Below are 24,775 nucleotides of genomic sequence, written 5' to 3' on the forward strand. Positions count from 1 at the left end.
TTGAATTTGAGTTTTTATTTTATTTCCATCATGAAAATTAAAAGATCCACTGGGTCCAGTCTTGGCTGCTGAGTAGTCAATATTGTGAACAGCAGTGACTGTTTAGTTAAGACCTGAAGATGAAGAATTTAGCAGAAGTATTAAGCATTATTATTACAAATTGTCAGTGCACACTTTTCCAAAGCATGTTTAATTGTAGGGAATCACAGTTGTTTTCTGCAAGACATTTCGCCTGAATTATGACAGTGACTGCATTTTTGCTGACAAACTTAACCAAAACCCAGATGCTGTTAATTTTTAGTTTTAACAGCAATAGAAATTTGCCTGAACTAAATATATAGCCCCTGAAATTTGAAAACTAAATGCTGTGAAATAGGTAATCTAGAGTTAATGTGTGACTGTTGAGCTGAAAACAAAGTATACATTGAAAGCAATTTAGAAATCTTGATTCTTATGTTCAATCAACCTGAAGCTAAGTGGGTTAGTGATAACAGCATTTTCATTGAAAGTTGATTTAATTTTGACTTTGAAGGTCACAAAGAAGGCAAGTATAATCTCTGTAGTGGCAGTCTTGGCCTGTTATGGGTTTGCACTACCAGTTATACACGCTTTAATTTTCTTCTATAAAAGAAAATATAGAGGGAGAGGATGCCATTAAAACTGGTAAACTAAGCAAAAGAAAATGATGGAACTTGAATCCTTGAAAAAGCAAAACGATGGGTTTTTATTAGGATAATTTTCCAATGTTATTAGGGGCTTTGCTTAAATTGTACTCTGAATTATTCCATGTTCAGCAAATTTTACTTTGAATTATTTCGTGTTCAGCAAATAGGAAAATACAATACTAATTACAGCTCTCATCCTTTCATTGGTGATTAAAGTATTTTTTTTGCTCAAGGAATTTTGAAACTTGCTGCCAGTTTCTTACTGTTATGTTGTTCCTTGCATCTTTCAAATGTGAAGTGTATAACAGTAGCACCATCTAAATAGATAAAAGGATGAATAATGTACAGTTTTGAATTGTTGTTACAGTCATGTCTGTTAAGAATATCTGCTTTTGATGATTTTCAGTATAAGCACTACCAAATGAACCCAGTAGTTCTGGCACGTAAAATGTGAACAGTATAATGTTCCCTGAACCTTTTTTCAGTGAATTGCCAAAGTCATGCTTTTCAGGAGCCTAGTGAACTTAAAGCACTTTCAAGAAATATTCTGGGTTCACAGCAGCAGAGAGCTAATGCATCTTCTCAAAAAATACATTGGCTACTGTTATAGGTCAGCATTTGCCAACAGTTTCTGCAGGAGATGCCAGTTTGGAGTGGAAACTAAGAAATGGGTTGAGCGAAGCACTTTATCCTGTTCTTGGCGTAAAGCACATGAATAATCCCATTGACTACCCACGTGTGCTTCACTGGGACTGCTCACATAGTGAAAGTTAGGCATGTGTTTAAATAACTTGCTTATTTGGGGGCTCGCTGCATGATGTCTTCTGGCAGGACTTGATTTTCTTATGGCAGCTGTCATATGACCTGTGTGCAGGGAGCACAGTGCTGTCTGCACTAGCCATGCAGTCCAAAGCAAAAGGCTATTTCTGTGTCCACCCCCAATCCGTCCTGCACTTCTCTGGCAACTAATTATCTGTTTGCTGCCAATTGTGCTCTAGTGTTTTTGGCACCCAACCACTCCAACTTGCTGCTCATACAAGTATTGAATTGCCTTTGTAAGGCAGAGAGTAGTCTTTTCCTTGTTTAAGACTGTATATGTGGTTGTTACAACATGAAAAAAAGTAGCTCATTGTTATAGTTTTCCTTGGTTTTAGTCAAATTTTACTCTCTCTGTCAGTAATTCCACTGAAGTTGATATTGATGTTAGCAGAAGAGAACCACCACTTCAGAGATCCAGACTTAGTGGTGAGAGAAGCTAAATGGAGTTTTTTCCATCTATTGAGTATCTAATGGAAGCAGTGTTCTTTATTTGAGAACCTCTGTAAACAGATCACCTAGGGAAATGAAGCTCTTTCAGCATGGAGGGAGGGAGAAGTTAAATGCTGAGACAGGATCTTCTTGAACCTAATATTTTGTGACCATTATCTCTGCTTTGATCCAGACTTATCCACCAGCAAAATAATACCACTTCAGGTTAAAAATAAATTTATTAAATTTTCCACTTCTGCCTTCCCCTCCCATCACCTGCATGCCCAAGGCAGCAGATGACCTTGGACACAACATTTCCCCATGCTTGAAAAGAGGCCAGTTACAGATGGGGAATTGCCGTGACCTGGGCACGGCAGGTCTTCAGCACCCTCTCCTTCTGCACTTCCTCCTCAAGAAATACCACTTCTGCAGCAAGTTAGCACAGACTTAGAGCCTATGTGTAAAAGCAAGTCACACTAGTAGAGAGGGCTACAGTTGTAGTAGACAGTGATTAGTTTATGGGACCAGCAAGCCCAGTGCTGTGGTTGGTAATCAGCGATGCTACTTCAAACTCAGGATCTCAAACTTTAAGCTTGCTTTACCCTCATCACATCTGGTTTTCTGTTGTTTAGCCTTTGCTAACAACTTCACCAGAAAAGCCTAGGAAATTCAGAGCAAAAGGCTGTTAATCGCAACTGAAAGGTTTAAATTAAATAGGTTTTCTCAGTAAATTTAGTAATCCTGGCTGGCAAAGTGCTGTTATCTTCAGAAACATGTGTCAACAAATATTCTTTCATGTATAATCATCTCAAATGGAGTAGTCTTTTGTTGGAGCTGTGCTCAGGAGAGAGTGAATGGGATAAAATGTAATATGAGCCAGATGAAAAATAATATAAGTAGATTTTTTCACTGGGATGGAAACTTGAATGTTTTCACAAACAGGACATAGGCCATAAAGTATTGCTCTAACAGCCTGCAACTTCATGTGTGAGGTAGGAAAACAAGTACTATTTTCACAGGCTGTTAGTGTTTATGCCTTGAATATGCTTATGAGAGTCTTTAAGGTGCTGTGGATCCAGTATCACAATAATTATTAGACATAAATACTGATGAGCTAAGGATTAAATTGTTTTAGAAGTGTATTAATAGGCTTTCAGTTAGCTAATGGTAAAGTATTTATGACTTAAGTAGGAAGTTTTTTCCAAGAAAATCTCATGCATTTTCAGTGGAATACTTGAATCTAAAAAAATCCATATGAAAGTGCATAATATCTAGATAGTTGATTCATCCTCTGTGTATAAATAAAATATTTAATACGCACTTTCCTCACTTAAGGCATAGGATTGAAAAGCAAGGACCTGAGTTGATTTTCTAGCTCTGATAAAGACTTCTTGTACAGTTCTGGGAAATCACTTAGCATCTCTCTGCCTGCAAGCCAGACCCTGTAGTGTTTGTCTGCCTTGTTGAGGAAAGGGGGACTGCAAAATAAGTTAAGAATCTCCCATCAGAAGACAGAACAAATGGTTTGGTTTTGATGAAAGTGATCTGGAGTCATTGCACTTATGTCAAATAGCTGCTGATTTATAAAAGTTATATTATGGAGCTTTAATAAATGCACATTTATTTAGACAGTGCTGTAGTATGTTACTAGCTGTGAATACTACATTGATTTCCTTCGTATCTGCAAATTTTTCTCCTAAGATACATAGTAGCAAGTGAAAATGTTCAGTTTCTCAAATGAAGATCAGTTCAAAGAAACATCTAAATGTTGAAAAATCTCTGTAACTCCCCTGGTTCCACAAAATTGATTTGGAAATCTTTCAAGGGCTGGCTTTCATCACTCTAAGCAATTGCTGAGAAACTTTTCATTCAGTGACATTCCTGTCCACTTGGATTGTTCTTCACCCAAGCCTGGGGAGTTATTTCTTGTGTATTATAGCAAGTGAGAAGTTTTGAATGATATCTATTTATTAGTACCAGTAGTGGCATTTACATTGGAGACTAGAGCAACTATTGCTTACAAAGGAAGAGAATTTAAAATTCACATGCTAAAGGCAAACTGATGAGGCATTCAACTCAGTGGGAACAATAACATCTGCAAAGGTCAGTGGGATGAGATTTAAGTACAGAGGAAAGAAAACAAGAATGGATGAATCCATAGTTCTTTGAATGTTCTTTGATCCCCTGTTCTTTCCTTGATATGGTCATTAGTAGAGGAACTAGGTCTGTGAGCAGCTTTACATTATGCCTGGGAGTGATCAGAGGTTGAATTTAGACCCTTTTTGGGACATACATGGATTCTAATGAATCGTCTTTTTTTTTTTTTTTTTTTTTACAGTCTTCACATTGCTAATAGTAATTCTGTATGTTCCCTGTCTTACATTATAAAACTTTAACTCTCCCCATGGAAACCTCCAAGACGCTGAACAGCAAATGTAACATGCAGACATATCCAACTGTTAACTCTCACTTTTCTGCACTAGAACTGGAGATAATTGCTTTTCTTTCTGTTTAGCACTTTCAGACCATGTTAAAGACTAAGTTGAATGTCCTAACTCTTCGGAAAGACCCTCTTCCGACAGTGATCTTCCATGAACCAGAAGCCATTGAGCTGTGCACCACAACTCCCCTCATGAAGACCCGGAGTCACACTGGATGCAAGGTACTTGCGAGTATAACGTTAAGGAATAAGACCACTTGGAGATGTCCCATGTGCATCTGAGGGCTCTAAAGAACCCAAAGTAACCAACATGGTCCCTCTTGTTGTTCTGAAAACCCCATTAACTGCTACTAGTACTATAAAGTTTCTAAATCAAAAAAGTTGTTTGGTATTTCTGACCAGAAATTTTGGGCTTCAGGATAAAAAGTTGTGAGTTACGTGGCACAGTGCAAATTATAGAGGATTTCTAAGAGCCTGCAATGAACATTGCTTGTTATAAATACTGTCATTGTTTTTATAAATGCTAGTGCTGAGATGGGAGATGAAGGCCAAATGCTGTGTATTTACATTTAACAACCTGTACTAACAGAGGTATATACCTACTGAAATAAGGTTAACAACCTGTACTAACAGAGGTATATACCTACTGAAATAAGGTTGCAACTTAAAACTTGAGGTTAGTTTCACGTTTTTTGTTTTTTGTGGGTTTTTGTTTGCTTTTTTTTTTTTTTTTTTTTTTTTTTTAAGAAAGAGAAAAAGACGTGGGAAGGAATCTTGGACCTTGATTTGGTTAAGCAGCAGTTTGCATTTGCCCAGTTATGTTACAGCACAGCTTCAGAAAAAGCTGCTCTTTAAAGTTTAATGGGTTAAGAGCCTTGAGTATGTTCTTCTGTGGTAAGAAACCATGTGAAAATAGCAAACAAATCTGCTTTGTTTGCATCTTTTCTTGGAGCCATTTTTCTTGGTGGCAGAGCTCACTTAGCCTTGCAGAGCCATGGGTAGCCTTGCAGAGTCATGGGCAACCTTGCATACTGAGGTGGGGCTTGGCAGCCAAGTCCTCTTCACCCAGCCCAACTGTCAGTTGTAGGGAATATCCACCTGCCCTTGATGGTCTTAGTGAAAATGGAGAGGACTGGGCTTCAGCCTCCACTGCTCTGTAAAGTGTCAGCTCTAGAAGAGCAGTTGCCTGATGGTATGTGCACTGGAAAAGGTCCAAAGTGCAATTAAATGTCCTAACTACCTCCCCTGCCAGTGTGTATACACACATGCCTGCATGTGCACTTTTCCTTGTTGGATGATCCGATGTGAATGAGATGGGGTTGAAGAAATTGATTCCTAGTGTGTTTCCCTGCTTCTCTTGGCATACTGTGTGGATAGCAGGAGCTGTGTGCGTGCTGTGAAGGAAGGGCTTTGCTTGGGCACTTCCGCAGTAAACCTTCTTGGGAAGTGTCATTTTTGTTTGAATTTTGCCTCTCACAGTAGCCAAGAAACAGGCTGCTGCTGGGTGTTGAAGCAGTTCTACCCTGTGCTGACACAGAGGAATGCAGTGCAAGTGACCCTAATATGCTTTATATGGTAGCTCATATCATCTGCTCTTCCATGGTGATGTGTTTTGTCCTTTATGTTGGCACTTAATGAATTTTTAGAGAATATTAGCTATCATAAAAAAAATGGATCACAAAGTAGGTTGTTTTCACCCCTAGTTAGAGTTCAGACATAATAATACTTTCTGAAATCAGTTTATCTGTGAATGTGTGTAGAATTTAAATGAATTTTTTTACTTAACCTACAGTTCTTCAACTGGAAAAGATGGATTGCAGAGAGATGTTGAACCCCTCAGTGAAGAGAATCTCATTCTATATTTAGAGATCTCTTTTATTTATTCATTTATTTTTCCTGTGATGTAGCATAGTGGTGACTAGGAACATCTGCTCCCACCACTCTCCCCTTTTCCTGCTTGCACTGTTTCACTTTCTTCCCTTCCCCTGATATCTAGTTCACCCCTGCCAGTGCTGGAGTCTCACAGTGGTGGTTTTGGGGGGGTGGCCAACCCTCTTCAGTTGTGATATGCAGTGGGAAATACCTTGGGAAGACGATTCTGCACGTATGTTGCTCCTCTGGCTAAGAAATCCTCTCCAGTCATTAACTGAAAAGCTCTGATTTTACCCAGTGTCTGTAGTTGCAATCTCTTTCTTCCCCCCCCCCCCTTATTTTTATGTTTTCTTTGTCAAAATATATTCTCTTATGGGGCCTCTATCCTCCAGCTGTTTATAAGTAATTAGCTACCTTCTCCTCTTCTCCCTCTGCTTATTAGTTTCTTGACGAGTGATACAATAATAATGTTGCCATACCAAAGCCAGTATTTTGTAATATGAGTTTTCACTCGGTGGGGTCTGATCTACACTGTTATTCCAGGTGTAAGGGAGGGGGAGATGCTGTGGTGTCACCAAGGCTGGTACCACTGAGCCTCTCCGGTTCTGAGACGTCGGCTTTTCAGGCAGGAGCACAGCATTCAGTTTTCGCTTTCTTTTATGAGTCACACTCTTTTGATCCTTAATCATTTTATTCCTCTTGACTGAAATCCCTCCAATTTTTCAATGTAATCCCATTAATGAGATAGCATCATTCTTCTGACAGAGGCTCCAGACATCTAATTTTATTGCACAGTTTTAACATAAGCCTCAGCTGGCACCATCTTGTTATGGGAATTTGACACATGCAATTGCTTTGCTGTTCAGAGGTCTGGGCATTGGTTTTCTTATGCAATTGCTCTTTTCGTTTTCCTTCCACTGTGAGACAGGCTTCTCTTTGCTCTTTCATTTGGTGTTTGCTGCTGAATCCAAAGAAACAAAACTTTGCTGCTGAGATCCAATCTCATTCTGCAATTGAATGGGGTTAAGAATAGCAGAGAAATGTCTTGCTTGAAGTAGTCTAGGGGGAAGCCCCACAAAATTCGGAAAGTTAAATGGTTGAGAAATTTGTAGAGCTTTTCTTTCCTGTCCAATTCCAGATCCAATGCAACTTTGTTACCATCATGTTTCCTAAAAATATTTTTTTCCTTACAGCAGGAGGCTAAAGACTTGTTCCTTCTGTTACTGTGCATCTACACCTGCCTGCTTGGGCTGGCTCTGCTGTCACCGTCCCCACCCTTCTTGACTTGTGGGCATGATTTCACTAAAAGGACAAATAGGCAATATTGGCACTGATTTGCAGCACAGAGCTTTAGGTACATATGTTTTGGGGTTTGTGGTGCTGGTTCTGCAGTGAGACAGGGATTCACTCAAAGGCTGTAGTTCCCAAAGAGCACCTTCTTGCCCCACTTCCTCTCCTTTCCCCACCAGTCCTGTTTGCAAACAGCCCTGCACTCTGTTGTCGCAGCCCCAATCAGCAGACAGCTTAAAACAGAGCAGGATTTCTGGGTAAAATAAAGCATTTGGATTCTTGAGTTTTTCCTGGGGGGTAATTTGCTTTTGTCTAAGCCATGGTGTATGTTAGGTGAGAGCTAGGTCTCTGGCCCCAGAGAAACCACAGCTTCTCATCCTCCTCCAGCTGAGGTCACCAGAGCGGGGCAGTGGGATGCAGTGCCCAGAAGGTTGTCATCTCTGGCAGCCGCAGTTGAGCACCCACATGCATCCTGCCTCTTCCCTGCAATGGACATGGCATTTGTGAATGCTACAGCACCAAGTGTTAAGGTCAGTAGCTGCTCCGAAGAATGATAAAACCCAACTGGCTAATTGTATACTTGTGAATGGTAAGTATCAGCTTAAGCTAAACCACCCATTGCTGGGGAAGGACAAAAAAGAGTGAGAATAAGTCCTTTGTTCTTACTAGCTGGTTCCTAATTTGTTTTTATTTAAATAGAGAATGTTTCTGTATGAAGACATGGCTGTGATTTATATTTGTGTATGTAGAAATGTGTTTATTCTTGTTTAGATCCTAAGGATTTTGATTAGACTGTGGCTGTTCTGCTTGTAGGTCTTTCGTGTCAGATGTTGTGCACTCTTGTGTTTCAGCTGGAAACCCTCTTCCCTTATCACAACACTAAGAACAACCAGATGGAAACTGAAAATCTGGAGTATCTCCAAAAAATAAGTTGCTCTCTACTCAGAAATGAGTGCTTTCTCTGTGCCTTTTAACAGATTTGGTTTCAGTTCTGTGTGTTTTATTCTTCCTTAATGTCCTAATTGGTTTATACTGATTCTAATATTTCTTGATTTCTGTCCCTTTGGGCTATGGTGGTGGCATGAATAGAACTGCCTAAATGACTCTCCCTCTTCTGCTGTAGCTTTTCCAGCACTGCTGCAGTAATATGAAAGGACAGAGGTTAAAAATGCTGCCTGGGATTTTTGAAGTGGTGTCATAGGTTTAACTTCTCATTGAATTCTTTTTTTTAATCTTTCTATTGGAAGGCTCTTCAAAGTGAAGTCAGTGCTGAATAATCAGTAGCTTGTTGTTATCCACCTGGGTTAGGCGATCTTATTCCTCCAGTTCCCACCAGTGGACAAGCTTTTCTCAGCAGCTGGAAGGCTGAGATGAGAGGAAAGTAAACACTGCAAGTAATTGCATTCTTAAGACTAAGCTTTTATTAAATGGGAAAATATGTATTAGTGATACAGTGTTTGCAGGCATGGTACTCATTGCTTGCCTGTCTTATTGGATTGAGATGGTGAGATTGTTAACTCAGGCTTTGTGGAAGGTATGATGTTGAAACTCAAGTGGAAAACGAGAATCTATGGATTATGTAAGGAGGGGCTGGCCGCTTGGGAGGAATATAGGACAGTTGTTAGAGGATGTAGGGAGGCAATTAGGACAGCTAAGGCCTCCTTGGAACTCAATCTTGCTAGTCGGGTTAAAGACAATAGAAAGGGCTTCTTCAAATACATAGCAAATAAAACTAACACAAGAGGCAATATAGGCCCACTGCTGAACGAAGTGGGTGCCCTGGAGACAGAGGATGTAAAGAAGGCAGAGGTGCTGAATGCCTTCTTTGCCTCTGTCTTTACTCCTGCAGACTCTCCCCGAGGGCCCCGGATTTCTATAGCCCCAGAAGGAGTCAGGACAAAGGAGGAGTTTGCTTTGGTAGATGAGGATTGGGTTAGGGATCAGCTATGTAAACTGGACATCTGTAAATCGATGGGTCCGGATGGAATGCACCCACGGGTGCTGAGGGGGCTGGCGGAGGTCATTGCTAGGCCACTTTCCATCATCTTTGGTAAGTCGTGGGAAACGGGCGAGGTGCCTGAGGATTGGCGGATGGCAAAGGTCACACCAATCTATAAGAAGGGCAAGAAGGAGGACCCGGGTAATTATAGACCGGTCAGCCTTACCTCCATCCCTGGAAAGGTGATGGAACAACTTATTCTTGACTCCATCACTAGGCATATCAAGGATGAGGGGGTCATTAAGAACAGCCAACATGGTTTTATGAGGGGGAAGTCATGTATGACCAACCTTATAGCCTTCTATGAGGAAGTGACTAGGTGGAGGGATGATGGTAGAGCGGTAGATGTAGTTTTTCTTGATTTCAGTAAGGCATTTGATACTGTCTCCCACAGCATCCTCATAGATATGCTAAGGAAGTGTGGGCTTGATGATCAAGTAGTGAGGTGGATCGAGAACTGGTTGAAAGGAAGAAGGCAGAGAGTTGTGGTCAATGGCACAGAATCTAGCTGGAGGTCTGTGACTAGTGGAGTTCCTCAGGGGTCGGTGCTGGGACCGGTGCTGTTTAATATTTTCATCAATGACCTGGATGAGGGAACTGAGTGCACCCTCAGCAAGTTTGCTGATGACACAAAACTGGGAGGAGCGGCTGACACACCAGAGGACTGTGCTGCCATTCAGCGAGACCTGGACAGGCTGGAGAGTTGGGCGGGGAGAAACTTGATGAAATCTAACAAGGGCAAGTGTAGAGTCTTGCATCTGGGGAAGAACAACCCCATGTACCAGTACAGGTTGGGGGTTGACCTGCTGGAAAGTAGTGAAGGGGAAAGGGACCTGGGGGTCCTGGTGGATAGGAGGATGACCATGAGCCAGCAATGTGCTCTTGCGGCCAAGAAGGCAAATGGCATCTTAGGGTGCATTAGAAAGGGTGTGGTTAGTAGGTCAAGAGAGGTTCTCCTCCCCCTCTACTCAGCCTTGGTGAGGCCGCATCTGGAATATTGCGTCCAGTTCTGGGCCCCTCTGTTCAAGAAGGACAGGGAATTGCTTGAAGGAGTCCAGTGGAGAGCCACAAAGATGATTAAGGGAGTGGAGCATCTCCCTTATGAGGAGAGGCTGAGGGAGCTGGGTCTCTTTAGCTTGGAGAAGAGGAGACTGAGGGGTGACCTCATCAATGTTTACAAATATGTAAAGGGTGGGTGTCAGGATGATGGAGCTAGGCTTTTTTCAGTGATATCCAGTGATAGGACAAGGGGCAATGGGTGTAAACCGGAGCATAGGAAGTTCCACGTTAACATCAGGAAGAACTTCTTTACTGTGAGAGTGACAGAGCACTGGAACAGGTTGCCCAGGGGGGTTGTGGAGTCTCCTACACTGGAGATATTCAAGGCCCGCCTGGACAAGTTCCTGTGTGATGTACTGTAGGTTACCCTGCTCTTGCAGGGGGGTTGGACTAGATGATCTTTTGAGGTCCCTTCCAACCCTTGGGATTCTGTGATTCTGTGAAATTTCTGTGATAGTGTATCTTAGCTGAAGATTGGTGGAAGTCTTCTTTAGCAATTTGCATAAGTGACGTTAGAGTGCTACTGGCATTTTAAAATCAAACCTTGCCCACATTGATAGAGACTTAAAAAATAGCCAAGAAATATAAATGGAGCTTGGTCTTTCAGAATAGCTCAATTGCTTCACTCAAAATGCAGATTGTTCCTCTACTAACCTTGCTGCAGTGTGGTGTTTACGGTAGGGTTCATTCGAGGTTGGTACAGCAGGAAGGGGCCTCAGCCATGGTTGGGCTTCCCTAGCACAGTGTAGTGTCAGCAGTTAAGCACAGAACTTGACTATTGCAACTCTGGGACACACCTGATGTTGTACTTGTGTCAACTTGTTAACTGGATTTGAGGTGTTTTCTGGGAGAGCTGCGCAGTGCCTGAGGGGCCTTAACCTGTGCAGTACCAAGGGGTTGCCCCTCCATTCCCGCTGCCTGCCCTCCAGTTGTAGGTCTGTGCCCTTTCACCAAAGCCACTGGATCAGCTTGTTCTTGTTGCTGCTCTTCTGGCCTTGCTGGCCTCTGGCAAGAGTTTTCATTTTCCTTTTTGTGTCTTCATCTTTCTTCTATTTTTCTTCTTTTCTCAAAAGTAACTTTCACTATTAGACACAGTGCATGTATCAGCTGTGGGCTCTACTGATAAAACTCTGTGCATGTGAAACTGTCTCAAGATGCTTTGGGGAACAGGATTTACACCAGAATAGCAGAGACTGAAAGTTAGTCTGCACAGGAAAAGCAATTAATGAATTTATAGGATGAATAGTGAGTAATACTGATCATGGTCTGGTTATGATCCATAGAAATAAAATGTTTCTTATTGGGATACTTATTAAATAAATAAAATATTGTCTTAATATTGCCCTGCTAGGCCTGTTTCTAATTCCTTGTGTAAGAGATTCATTTAGGAATAATGTCTTCTCAGATCTTGCTGCTTATTTTTGGTTTTCTGCCTTGTTAATTTTGATTGCAAAGTCCTTGCAGTGGGACTGTCTCTTACCATATGCTTGCAAAATACCCCATTTCTACTCTATCCCAGATGCCTCTGCAGCAGATTTATTAGTGCTGTGCTGCTGCTCTTATTTGTCATTGCACTAAACTTAGACTGTTTTTCTTTGTGTTTTGGCTTGATGGTTTTGTTTGGTTTTTATTTTCCTCCAGAGGAGACCTCTCCAAGTTGTTTTGCCCAGCATTTCTGTCCTATGCAACCTGCGCCACTTGTCTCCCATCCTGATCAGCTCAGCTGTGGCGGTGGCCAAATACATTATTGTTTTAGCTTTCAGGTGACAGTGTGCTCCCCATCTCTAGGGCATGGAGGCCCCTCAACATTCAGAAAATGTCCAAATTGGTGAACCATCCTCTCAGTTTCATACAGCCAGGAGCCCACACAGTGTGGTTTTGGTTGTGCCAACTACAGCCTCATGCCTTTTCCCCTTCACTGGTCCCCGAACCCCAGATTTTTTCTCTGGCCATCTGAAGATTAAGCAAATGGCTCTGCGCTGCTGCACTGTTACTGGGTGCAGTTTGCTTTTGTGTGTCCTGGTACTGATTAAGTCAAAATTAATGTGAAGATCATGTTGTTTCCAGTTGAAATACTCAGAGACCAAGGTGCTTTTTCCTGTTTGTACTGTCGTGTTGGCTCAAAAGGGCTGAAAATGTGCTCTAAGACTTCCTGAGATGGGGAACTCCAAATGACAGTAGTCATTTGGTAGTTAGCAATCTAGTGATTTAATGAAATTTCCATAAGTAATTTTAAAAACTTACTGCTCTTGAGCATTCATTGCTATGTTGGCTACTGAAACCATAGCTGGCTGGACACTGCACGTATTCTTAAACCTGCCTCACTTTACCCTTATGAGCCTTAATAAAAATGTTCTCATTGCAGCTATAGCATCATCAGGAAAGATTGTTTGGAGTGTAGCTTATCCGGCTGTAAATACAAGTCCATCTAGATGGCTGGTCTTTATTACCATTTTGTAAGCCTGTAATATTAAGATAGCCATTAACTTTAATAAAGAAACAAGTGAGACAAATTAAAAAATGAGACAAGATAAACTGTACCATCACTCCCTAGCCTACTGTTTTCTACCATGTTTAATGTGAGTGCGAAGCACAGAGCTTATTTTCTTCTTGCCTCATTAAGGGCCTTCTGCTATTATCCTTAAGCATTACATATTTCGTACTGTGAATTGAGAGCTTGTTTTTCTGCTTCTTTCTCCTCTCATCAAATGAACCAAAAGGACACATGTGAACTCTTGCTTGGGACAAATCTTAGTATGTTCAGTATATTTAGATATAGTGCTCATTGATGAGAGATACAGAGGTTTTATGTATGTGTTTTCTAAAAGTGAATTGCATCAAATAAACTCATGCCCCAACAAGTACGCCATGTGAAGATGGAGAATCTTGTTTACTTTTTCTTCATGTAGTATTACAGAAAAAAACCATAATGAAAACATGGCAGTGTAATGCTGAAGCTAGAGAAGCGTAAGCTGCTTGCAGAAGCATTACACACGACTGTATCCCAGAGTGTTTTAGATGATTTGGCTGCGTCTTGTTCTGATGTAGGAAATGGAGAGTTGCATGTGCTGATTTCATGTGACTGTATGGTAAGGTCCTGTTCTGCACCTGTGAAGTTAATGAGAGCTTTGCTGTGGGCTCCACTGTGAGCGTGGTGGGATGTAGCTATGCAGGACAGCAGACGCTTCCACTCAGGCAGCACACACTGCATGGTGTTTGGCACTGGCTGCTCTCGGCTTTCAGCTTCAGAGAGGATCTCTCTTGCATATGATTTTTTTTTTATTATTACATGCATGGAAAACCCATTTATGTCAGTGAGGATTTATACTTTCAGTGAGTGCAGAGGAACTAATAGAAATATGAAGGGTAGATGCAAGTGGAGAATGTAGTTAAAGCATCATAATGCTTCATTTCCTGAAGTCCAGGAGTCTTTCGTGGAGAATATGAATTGGCTAAAGCAATTGAATTAATCTTAAACTAAACCTGCTTCAAATAAGATTCTATGCGGTATTCAGTTTTGCTGTGTTGGATGTATTTTGGCATAATTTTATTTGCTTACTGGTAAAGAGGCATTCTAAAACTAATGTGTTCTGAGAATGATGGAAGTTATGTCCTGTCAGATATGTTGGTGGTATTTTTTTCTCTTAGCATTTGCACCGGTGAGATTTTTCAAGCCATGGTTCAAGTAAAGGGCATCTTGTTATTCAGGAAGTTCTTACATCCCAGCTAAAAATGGTCATGTATTTCAGTCAGCTTCATGCTTCTGCTTTAACTACCTTTACAGGAGAAAGTACATGACCGTTTTGTACGTACGGTGGAATAATTTTACTCTGAATATATGTATATTAATTAAAGGAAAGCAGTTTTACCTATTTCTGTTTACTTCTGGATCTTTCTTAAGAATGTGTGTCTCAAACCATTTTAAAGAGTTCCATAGAAAGAATAAGACTGTCACCTTGGGAGGAGAGTGCTGGTGACAGGGAGGACCGGAAAATTTCTGGGAGCTGCCCTACATGTTGGTGTCCAGCACAGGGCTCGAACTACCCTGGGTACAAGGTCTTCTCCGTGTGGTTCCCCTTGGATTTGCTTCAAGAGGGATGTACCATGAAAATATTCCTCTGTGTGTGTGTGCACACACTCCCAAGAGGACTGCAGGATTGTGTTCCCTACTCCTGGGCTGGGTAGGAAGGCTTCTAATTGTTGTGGACCATGCAGGCGATGCCCAGACCAGTACCCTGGGAAGAGAGGTCCCTTCCCAAGTTCTGCCAATTAGTGTGTTGGGGGTCTTCTCAACTGTTCCTGGGAGCAAGGCCCAGGGTCCCTGGCTTTGTTTGTGCACTGCTGTCTTGCATGAAGAAATAGGACCAGAAATGTTGCATGATGTGAGCCAGACTTTGCTCAGATATATGTTCAAGCCCATTTTCCTTGTAATTAGACTGCAGAAAATAATCCCCTAAACAACAAAAACCTGTTCAAAAGCTCAAGGAAATAAAAAATCAGAGCATCCATTAGCATATTATTGCTCTACTCCTCCCTTCAGTACGTGTGTTGTATTGCTTGCAAAACCACTGTGTACATTTCTTCTTATCACCGTAGTTCTGCCTCTGTACTGGAAGCAGTGAGTCCCGGGTAAGAAAATGGGTGACGATACATGATATGGAGCCTGGGAAAAAGACTTCTTAGCATAAACAGAAATCCCTTTGACTGGAATAAAGCATTTCCTTTGGCTTCAGAGCTTTGATGTTATTAGCTGCCTTTGATTCAACAAAAGCTTGAATTGGAAGTTGTGAGCCCTCAGTTTTGTTAGCAAATGGTATTTATCAGCAGAAGTAATTTAAATCAAACCTCTTAGTGTAAAACAAGGCACTAACAGTTTATATTTCAATTAGTTATGCAAGAGATAGTGATTGACATTCAAAGAGCACAGTGTAAAATGCAAATACATTGGAATTAAAACTGCTCCCTGAGACATGATTAAGAATGAGCCTTGGCCATTCCTGAATTTCACCCTTGCTTGTAAAAGCAGGTGGGAAACTTGTGAGGTACCAAGGAGGCCAGGCACTGTGTGTTTCTGAATGCTCAGCTCTTTGCTATGTGTCATTTGTACTTCTATGGTATTTCTCACCCAGAAAGATTCTAAAATACCTTCTACACCAGCTTTGTTGTCTCCTGCTGTTCAGCTGCCTTTCTCGGCCAACAGCCCTGTTTGTAGAGGTCAGAGCAGCACACCAAAGCTCTGGGGAAGGCTGTGTGGTGGCCACACTGTACTGCGGATAAATTATGGTAGGGGAAAACTAGAAAAGACGCTGAGATTTAAAATGCATACTCCTATTAAGCAGTAATTAATAGAAAAAATGTACTAAAACCAATATATATTAATAAAATTCCTTTGATACATAAAACTCCATGGAATAATTTTATATCTTGAAACACAAATGTGGGTTTTTTTTTTTTGTCAGTTCGAGAAATCCCACATTTCAGAGTACTTGGAGATGTTGTCTAATTATAGCTGTCTTTGTAGGAGATAGCATACCAAAATAATTTTCTCTGAAAGAATATTTAAATATATTTTTTTAATTAATCTCTCTACTGCAGGAAATATTTCAATTTTGACTGTCTAAATTCCAGAATTCTTTAGGAGATAATCGTCAATTACACAAATTCATAATGCTATATAATAAGTTCATGTCAGTAAGTTCCATCTTTTGCACTCTGGCACAAAGCCAAGATACTAACAGTGGCAACTGTAGGGTCTTAGATAGCTACACATGTGTTAGGATATTTATTTTTTTATACTGTTAAAATACTGTGCTCATCACATTTGCTCAGGCAAAGCTTTGTGGTTGTGGGAGCTAATTGCTTCCATAATAATTAAGGTGCAAATATCTAAACCCCAATAGCTTTTGATGTATAAAAATTAAAATGAGATTGAAATTTATTGTGGTTGTTACGCTGAGGAGATGTTGCAGACACTGTCAACTGTTTTGTTCTAGTGTGTCCTTGAGAAACATTTCCATGCTGGTGTGGCTGTTTCAGTGTAAGGATGGAGCTGTGGTTTGTGGTGGTGGAGACCACAGGGAAGCTGGTGCTTCTCTGTGGCCCTTAGGCATGTGGGCCCTGCTGTGAGCTGGCTCTCAGGCTCTCAGGAGGAGGAGGCACCCTTCTTTCGTAGAATGTGAGGTTATTCTTTAACAAAATCATAAGAACTCCTGGTTCTGCTGCTGTTGCTCCCTTATATTATTGCAGTGGGCACCTTCCCACTCAGCAGCATGAAACACTCTGGGAGAGCTGTTGGCAGATCTTTCTAGGCATGCTTTTTCACAAGAAAGACGTATGCTTATTCTGAAGGTATTCTGTGTGGCTCTTCCCCTGAAGCCATGGATATTGTTTCTTTGATTTCCATTAGAATACGGCAAAATTTGCATTTGGCACTGAGTATCCACTGCTTACACTAGTCTGAGCCAATGTGAACCTTCTCAGGAATTCATAATCTCTGTTTGCAGCTGTACTATGCCTCAAGCCATCACTTCTTATTTTGGGGCTGATTCTGTGTCTTGAAAGCTTCCCACTGAAGTGGATGATATTGGCAAAAATGGAGGCAGAAACTGGATTACAGATCCACTCTTCTGTACATGAGGTGCTGCTGCCTGTGTTCGTAGATGCGCAGGATGCTGGAATGTAGATTTTTTGCAATCAAAATAATACTATGTCATCGGAGAAAAGAATGCCCTGGCTGTGTCACCTCCATTTCTGTAGGTCCCAGGAGTAATCCTGTTCTCGTAGTATCACAATATAGTCTGCAGTGCGGTGTGATGTATAAATACATTAGCTTGGAAGAGGAAAGAAATTTTTCCATTCCTGGGGTCAGGTGTCAGTGTTCGAGACTAATAACTTCTTTTTTTCGTTTGTTTCAGGAAAATCTTTTTTTTCATAGTTAATTAAAAGTTCATAACAATAACCATAGGCAGTACTTCTGAGCAGTTTTAAGGCTTGTTATATATTATCTATCGTTAATCAAACACCTTTATTGTAATCTATTGTGAATATTTGGCTTCAGGCTTGTGGCAATTCAGTAAGCTTTCTTCTCCGAGATTCTAGGTTGTATAGGAATAAGAAGTGCAACAGAGGTATGGTACTTCTTTTTTGCTGTTGTTTTTTTCTTCTTTAAAATTGATCTGTCTCCTTTCTCAAAGTTTACAGTCTGGTTTGGAAAATCAGTAAATGCTCCTAGGTTAAGATGTTCTATTGTATTACTAAACCAAAAACCTCTGTAATTCATCTTTAATAATTTCACAGCAAGACCCTATTAAACAATACATATGGTGATGGAAATAGGATACTGAATTTCACAGTAATGTAAATCTGGAATGAAGTTTATCATGCTTTATCAATGAGTGAAAAACTAATGTTGAATTTGCAGTGTCCTGCTGACTTTGATAGAACAAAATCCTGTTTTATATCCAGTGAGAGTATGGTCTATCACTTCTTGGGAGCTGAAGTCCATTTGCCTGTTAGATATCTGGATTGCTTTCTGATTGCTAGAACATAGGACACTGGGGAGTGTGTGTGTGTGGGAGGTTAATCAACTGAAAGATGGTCTTAATTCCTTAATTAAGGATAACCTGACATTTAATAGGTGCCCATACACAAACATTTCAAGTAGAAGTAAACCACTGTAATTAAAAGGAGCAAATTTTGGAAGAAGAGCAAGTTGAAACTGTCTTTATAACTGTACTTTATAAGATGTGATGAAGATTCATTAAACTGTTTGCTGAGAAATATTTGTCAATGGATAGTTATTTGGTGAGATTTTTTTTCATCCTCAGGGACTTGTTTTATATGAGTGTTTGTTGTGGATTTCCCCATCCCCAGATTTCTTTTTCAGTAGCAGAGAGAAAACAGGAGGGAAAAAAAAGCAAGCTTCAAGTCAGAAAGCGATTGAAATTAATATCTCCAAGATCAAAGAAGGATCTGTTTAAAGACTGGTGTAGCTGAGTACTAAGTTGAGAAAGGTGATAAGGAAAAGAGAAAATTGAATAAGGTAAGATATGTGTGTCGTGGTTATTTTGAGAATGTCATTGAAGTTGATTCTGAGTATCCTCTGGGACAGGAAGGGCAGAAAATAAACTGGTTCTGGTTCGTGATGGAATTACCTATAGGCAGGAAGTAATTCCCTTGTGCTAACATCTGACGTACTCTTATAAATAGCACAATAATATGATTCAGCTTTGTCATCTATTTGTAACTACAGTGGTAAGAGTCCCTATGGGAATTGTTGTTAATGAGATGCAGTTTTGGGGTTGGCTTTGCTATGGTATAAATTGGCATACTTCCTTTGACTTGATTGCCATGCGAAGTTAGATTGTCTAAGAATTTGGCCTTTCACTTTGACATGAGGCTTGGGATTACTAATGATTGAAAGCAGTCTGATAACAAAGTCAAAGTAATTGAGAACAGCATATGTGGGTCAGTGCTGTTTGACATTTGTTATTAGGCTGAAGTGTTAAAAATAGTAAGTTCTTGAATTTTTCTTGAAATTATGAAACAGCTTGATAGTGATTTAAAGAAAGGTGTGTTTTCACCCCAGAGCTTTGCCTTGGGTTGCATTTAGAGGTCTTCATACAAGGCCAAACAAATTGAGTGACTCTGTATTACCTAATAAATATATTGTATATATAATTTAGGTTTGTAATAGTTTACAGCACTTCCTTAGAAGTACTGAGGATAAACTGAGTGACTTTAATTACCAGTGACTTACTGATGAACTGCTCTGAGGCTTTTGTTCTGCAAGACTTTCCTTATCTCTGTGTATAGTTTTTCTGTTTAATGTTATCACTTTTATGTAGACAGTGTATGTCTCCAGGCTGAAACTTGTCCCAGGGCAAGAGACTGGTGTACAGCTATTGCTGTGGCTGTGCTCTGAAGGGGGTTTAATGTGGGACAGGTGGGTAAGTGTTGTCTGGACTGGGAGGTACATTGATAGCTCCATTCCACTCTTCTGAGATGAGATGTGAATGCATGGGCACTGGCTGCCCCTGAAGTCCCAACTGTCTGTTGCTCTCTGACACTTATGTATTGCATGAATGAATGCTCTCATGCATATTTACATAAGGTGCAAATGTTGGGGGTTTCTTGTTGTTGTTGGGTTTTTTTGGATGTGGGGCTGTGGTGGGCGACTAGGTAAAATCTGGCGTGAAAAACATATGGTGGGATTTCTGTGGCCTGGTCCTGCTCTCCAGCTGTAGTTGCGTCAACTTTTCAGGTTCTGTGTGTGGTCATGTCACAGGCAAGTGAGCCTGGGTTTAAATAAGTAAATAAATAAATGGGAGTTGAACAAACCCCTGATTTGGGATTTCTGTGTGCATCTGTGGGATACTCACCCTGCCTGTCAGGGATGGGGCTGCCAAAGCCCAACACAACTTGTTGCCATCATGCACCTAGGGCTCTGCCTCAGGGCTGAGGTGGGGCTATGGTGGGGCTGTGTGCTTCTAGGTGGCTGCTGATCATGTCAAGTGAGCAGGTTTGGGGTTCTTTGCATGTTCTCCAGGTCCATCTTTCAGAGACAGGCAGTCTCTTCTGCCATCTGGGTATGGAGGAGAGTGAGGACATGTACAGCCTTGTCCCAGGCCTCAAAGACCTGTGCTTACCCAGGTTGCCCCAGGTCTCAGTGGTGCCCCACAGCAAGGGGCCAGGGCCAGTACGAGACAGGTCCTGAGTCTCCTGTGTGTGCTCAGGAATGTATCACCATCTTTGGAATAGGCAGCTGCTTGTGCTCAGGGGCTGTATGTGAGCACCTGCAGCTTTTCTGCAACCTCTGTCAACTTGATAACTGAAGTCAACAGCAGTAAGCATTGCTATCCCCCTAAAAAGAAACAAAAGAAAGCCCTCTGGGATGTGGTCATTTGAAATACTCTCTAAAGGACTTTATGCAGTGGGAATTAAATTCCTGTCATTTCAGACAAAAGAGTTTCAGTTTGAGTCTCCACTGTGACACTAGAGGACTCTCTGGAAGTCCATTTTGAAACCGGAGGAGAGAAGTGTAGGTAATTTTGCCCCTGGACTTTGTAGCGTGAGCCTTGTGAACAATCATGTGGCACTCTTGCTGTCTCTTTAAATTTGTCAGCGTGCCCTCATTTTGCAGTTGAGTTGTCATCTTCTGCTGTGTGACTCAGTATGGCACACCTGATGGGTGCCTTGCTGGGGGTGGGTAAATTGCAGTGAGGCAGGGTCAGGCTTGTAATGGTCAAGAGTCCTGCTTGACATTTGTGCTGCAAGGCAGATGACCGAGGGAGGTGAACCTTTCAATTTAATATTTAAAATAATACTATGCAACACATTTCATAAGATTAGTTTTATTCCAATTAACTCCTTAGTAAAGTGGTGAATTTTGTTTTGGAGTGAGCTATAGAGATTATGAACACACATCCTTCTGTGATTCTTCTCCCTCCCTTTCCCTCTGCATTTAGGATTAGATTGCATGTTTGCTTTCCGTTAGCAATTACCTTCATGTCAGTGTGAGTGCAAGAGGTTACAGAAGTGCATGATATTTCTCACATTGTAGCAGCTTTCTGCATACCAACCCCTTTGCCCTTTTGACTACATGGAAAACTATAAATGTGTCATGTAGAAAGATTTAAGTGAGTGCTATTATGGTCCCAGACACTCATTCCAGAGCTGCAATTTCTTAAGAGCTGTCTGAGCTTTACCTTACATGCAGCCATCACAGTTGTGCCGCCTGAAATCCTGCGAATTATTTTGGAGACTTTTTTGTATGACGTGTCTTGAGAAAAGAGTCTGAGCATCTGCGAAACAGATGAAGTGAAAATTCCTCTGGCGTCTGTCAGCAAACATAAACAGGTGGAGCACATCCAAGTCTCTGCAGCTGAGGGAGGGCTCCAGAAAACATGGTCATTTGCAGCACAGATGGAAAATTGGAAGAAAAAACATTACTTATATATCTTCATTTGATAGTGCCATGTCGTATAAGGCCAGTCCCATAACAGCAGCTTTCTGCTTCATTTCAAGGGCTGTTGTAACTCAGTTGTCAGGTTTGTATTGAAATGCAGAGTTCACTGCAGACCTTCTAAGACACAAATTGCTGAATCCAGAGCTGTGTGCTGCAAACAGGGTTCATTTCTCATTTTGAAGGGTGTTACGATGATTACAGTTCTTGCCTGTGTAGGGTTAATCAAGATAATCACTGAAATACATTTCTGCACCAATCTTCTAATTGTAGTATTCCTGAAAATCAAATGGTTTGTATGTTTTAAGGCAAACCCCAGGAATTCAGAAGTAAAAAATATGCTGCTGGTGCCCACTAAAGGAAATGTGTGTGGTAAGAAGTTGTTTTTGCTGCCCAGGATGAAAGGCCAGCTGGCCTCATTTCGCTTTTTATGCATATGCACTTCTATAGAAATAATTTTTACTGAACAGGCCTCAAAGCCCTTTAGTGTCACTTAGTTAATCCTCATAACAATCCTGTGCAGAGCTGCACCATTGTACACATGGGCAGACTGCAAATCGGGGAGGTTTGACTAATCCGTAGCTGCACAGTGAATCGGTTCCATCCTATCCTAGCTGTCTTTGCAAGGCAGCACAGCCTTCACTCAGAAAGGAAACCAAAACACAACATAAAAGTACTGGTAGTGGTTATGTGGTATGTTTTAGAACACCTTTCATGAAGCAATGCCTTTAAACAGTATATGAGAGAGAAATAAGATTTGTTTATTACATGAAGGACAGCTATGAAGGATTAAGTAATTTGTACATTAATTGACTTCGCTGCTTCAAGTACATTGTTGATGTACTTGGATAATTGCATAGACAAAGAATGACATTTCCCAGTACATGAAAGGAAGCCTTCCTTTCTTCTCAAGAAAAAAAAAAAAAAATAGAGGCTGGAATTTATTTATTTTTTAAAATAGATGCTTTCTTCTTCTAAGAGCATGACAATGCAAAAATGCAGGCATACCAAATTCGACCCTGTGTGTGAAATGAGCAAACTTTCTCTGAAGTTTGCATCCCCTTAAAATGATCTGCAGTCTGTTTTCCATAGTTGTCTTCAAAGACCAAGAAAGTGCAATTAAAACACACAAATATGTGGTGTTCCTCAGCGGCATGATCTGACTCTTGGATGGCAGCTTGGTACCTTTGTGACTTTATGATGCTTGGATAGTCTGCCACCATCACATGTAGGATGGGGAGGAAATGGGAGAGACTGTAGGCTGTAGTTGAGAGGGAGGTGTCAGAAATGTCGTCCCTTAAGTGCATGGCCTTTATCTATAAGATTCCAAAATGATAAGGAGAAGTTTTAATTTTTCCTTTTCATTGTATTAGATCTCTTTTTTTTTTTTTTTTTTTCCCTTTTCCCTGGAAAGTTGTTATGAAGGGTGCAGAGAATTCATAGAAAAAAATACCCAGTTTCCTAGTATCTCATGTGGCTGTTGAAATTAGACAGTATATAGACAAATTATCCTGTAGTCATGCCTGACTGTAGCCTCAAGATATGAACAGTGTTTATTTCCAGCTGACAGGAGGTATGACTGATGGTATAAATGCGAATCCTCATTGTGAATGAGCTGGAGATGACCTGTGGTTTAACCCTCGGGTTTGGTTAAGCCGGTGTGTTCGCTCGTGTCTCAGGGCTATCTTTCCAATTAATTCTCCCAAAGCTGATGAGATGACTAACATGAAATATATTAGGATGCATGTGTCAGGTGATGGTGAAAGTGCTGCTTGATTATACGGATATGAAAAGATGTTTTTAATAGAGTGCTGTATAATCATAAGCAAATTCCCTGTTCATTTTATAGCAGTATAACTCCACGGCAACTGCACTAAACTTGTAGAATTGCTCTGATACTCCACCGCTGTAATATAAAGCACCGTTTTAAGTTCCTCCAAGATGAGTGCTACATAAAAAACACACCCAACCCTACATATTGTGCAATATAGAAGACATATTGTTCATATTCTACAGAGTGAAATCTGTTTCTGATTTCTTTTGCTGAGTGTCCAGATCATATAAATGATAGTGGCCTTTGCTGTATAGCACAAAGCAAGCCATGGTCTTTTCATGTCTGAAACAGTTTGACGTAGTCAACATGTATCTAAGATATTTAAGATGCTTATTCAGCATCTAAAGAAAGCTGCTATTCCCAGTTGTAAAATTCAGGGATCTTTGGTAGAAAATTAAATCCCCACTAAAAAGCCATGCATTCCTCACAGATAATATATATTAACTTAATCCAGTGTTTCATTTTCCACTCAAAAGAAGGGTAAGATAGTATTGGCCACTGTTGTTCTGATCCCCTTATAAAGATTGAATAATGCCTGTGACCCTGACTTGTCCCTGTGTCCAGTTACCTTGCACACCCAGTGAATGGGTTCAGGAAGGAGATGGGTATGAGGGTGGTTTCAGGTTTCACATGGTTAGAAGTGTGTCCCTACAAACCTGTTCTGAGCACTTCTTGGTAAGGGCAGGCAGCTTCTGCTTAGATTTCAGGTTTTGCATTGGCCATATAGTGTTGTCCATCTTGGAATTTTTTTGTAAAGGCCATATAGAAAAACTGCGGGAGTGGTTATGCTGGATGTATAGTATTATGCTGTGGTATCGGTACCATGATTATACCCTCACGGTTTCTTTGTGGTGAGAAGTGAATTTCATTTTACCAAAGTTTCGGTGAATCAAAATTGATTTACTGGTTCACTTCAACACTTCAACATGGAGGGAAGACAGAAGGGGATGTTGTGCTCCCCCCTAGCTCCCTTTGCTCCTTTTTTTTTGTAAGACAGACACTGTCATATTTACCTTTGCCTACATTTAAACACAAAATTTAATCAGGTTTCATGTTTTTTCCTGGGGGTAAGATACACACACAAAAGGTTATATTCACAGTAGAACAATTCCAGTTTACTGTATGGCATCCTCCAAGACAGCTAAAATGGGCACCTCTCTCTCAGCAGATCAAGGGAGTTTTGCAGGACTGTGAGCAGTATAGATTTGTCTTAGGCAGGCAGCATTGGCTGGAGGTGTACGTTCACATTTATCAATGATCCTATAACAAATTCTCCACTAGATTGCTTCAAACAAACAATTTTCCAATTTATTTTGTTGGATTTTCTTTCTTTTTTTTTTTTTTTTAAAGAAAATAAATTACAAACATTATAAGGATATTTTTCCTTTTTTCTTTTGAAGCCCAT

The 24,775-nt window shown here is 40.7% G+C and overlaps 1 protein-coding gene across 5 annotated transcripts in view; it reads left to right on the plus strand.

Moving 5' to 3' along the window:
• The window catches only part of PID1 (phosphotyrosine interaction domain containing 1), a 91,984-nt gene that overhangs the window by 31,549 nt on the left and 35,660 nt on the right, over positions 1-24,775 (plus strand). For all 5 annotated transcript variants that reach the window (XM_065674957.1, XM_065674960.1, XM_065674959.1 and 2 more), the window contains exon 2: positions 4,429-4,575. In XM_065674957.1, coding sequence (XP_065531029.1) covers positions 4,429-4,575 — 147 coding nt within the window. The remainder of the gene's footprint in view (positions 1-4,428; positions 4,576-24,775) is intronic.

Source organism: Lathamus discolor, chromosome 3 (genome assembly GCF_037157495.1).
Source record: "Lathamus discolor isolate bLatDis1 chromosome 3, bLatDis1.hap1, whole genome shotgun sequence".
Lineage (NCBI taxonomy): Eukaryota > Metazoa > Chordata > Aves > Psittaciformes > Psittacidae > Lathamus > Lathamus discolor.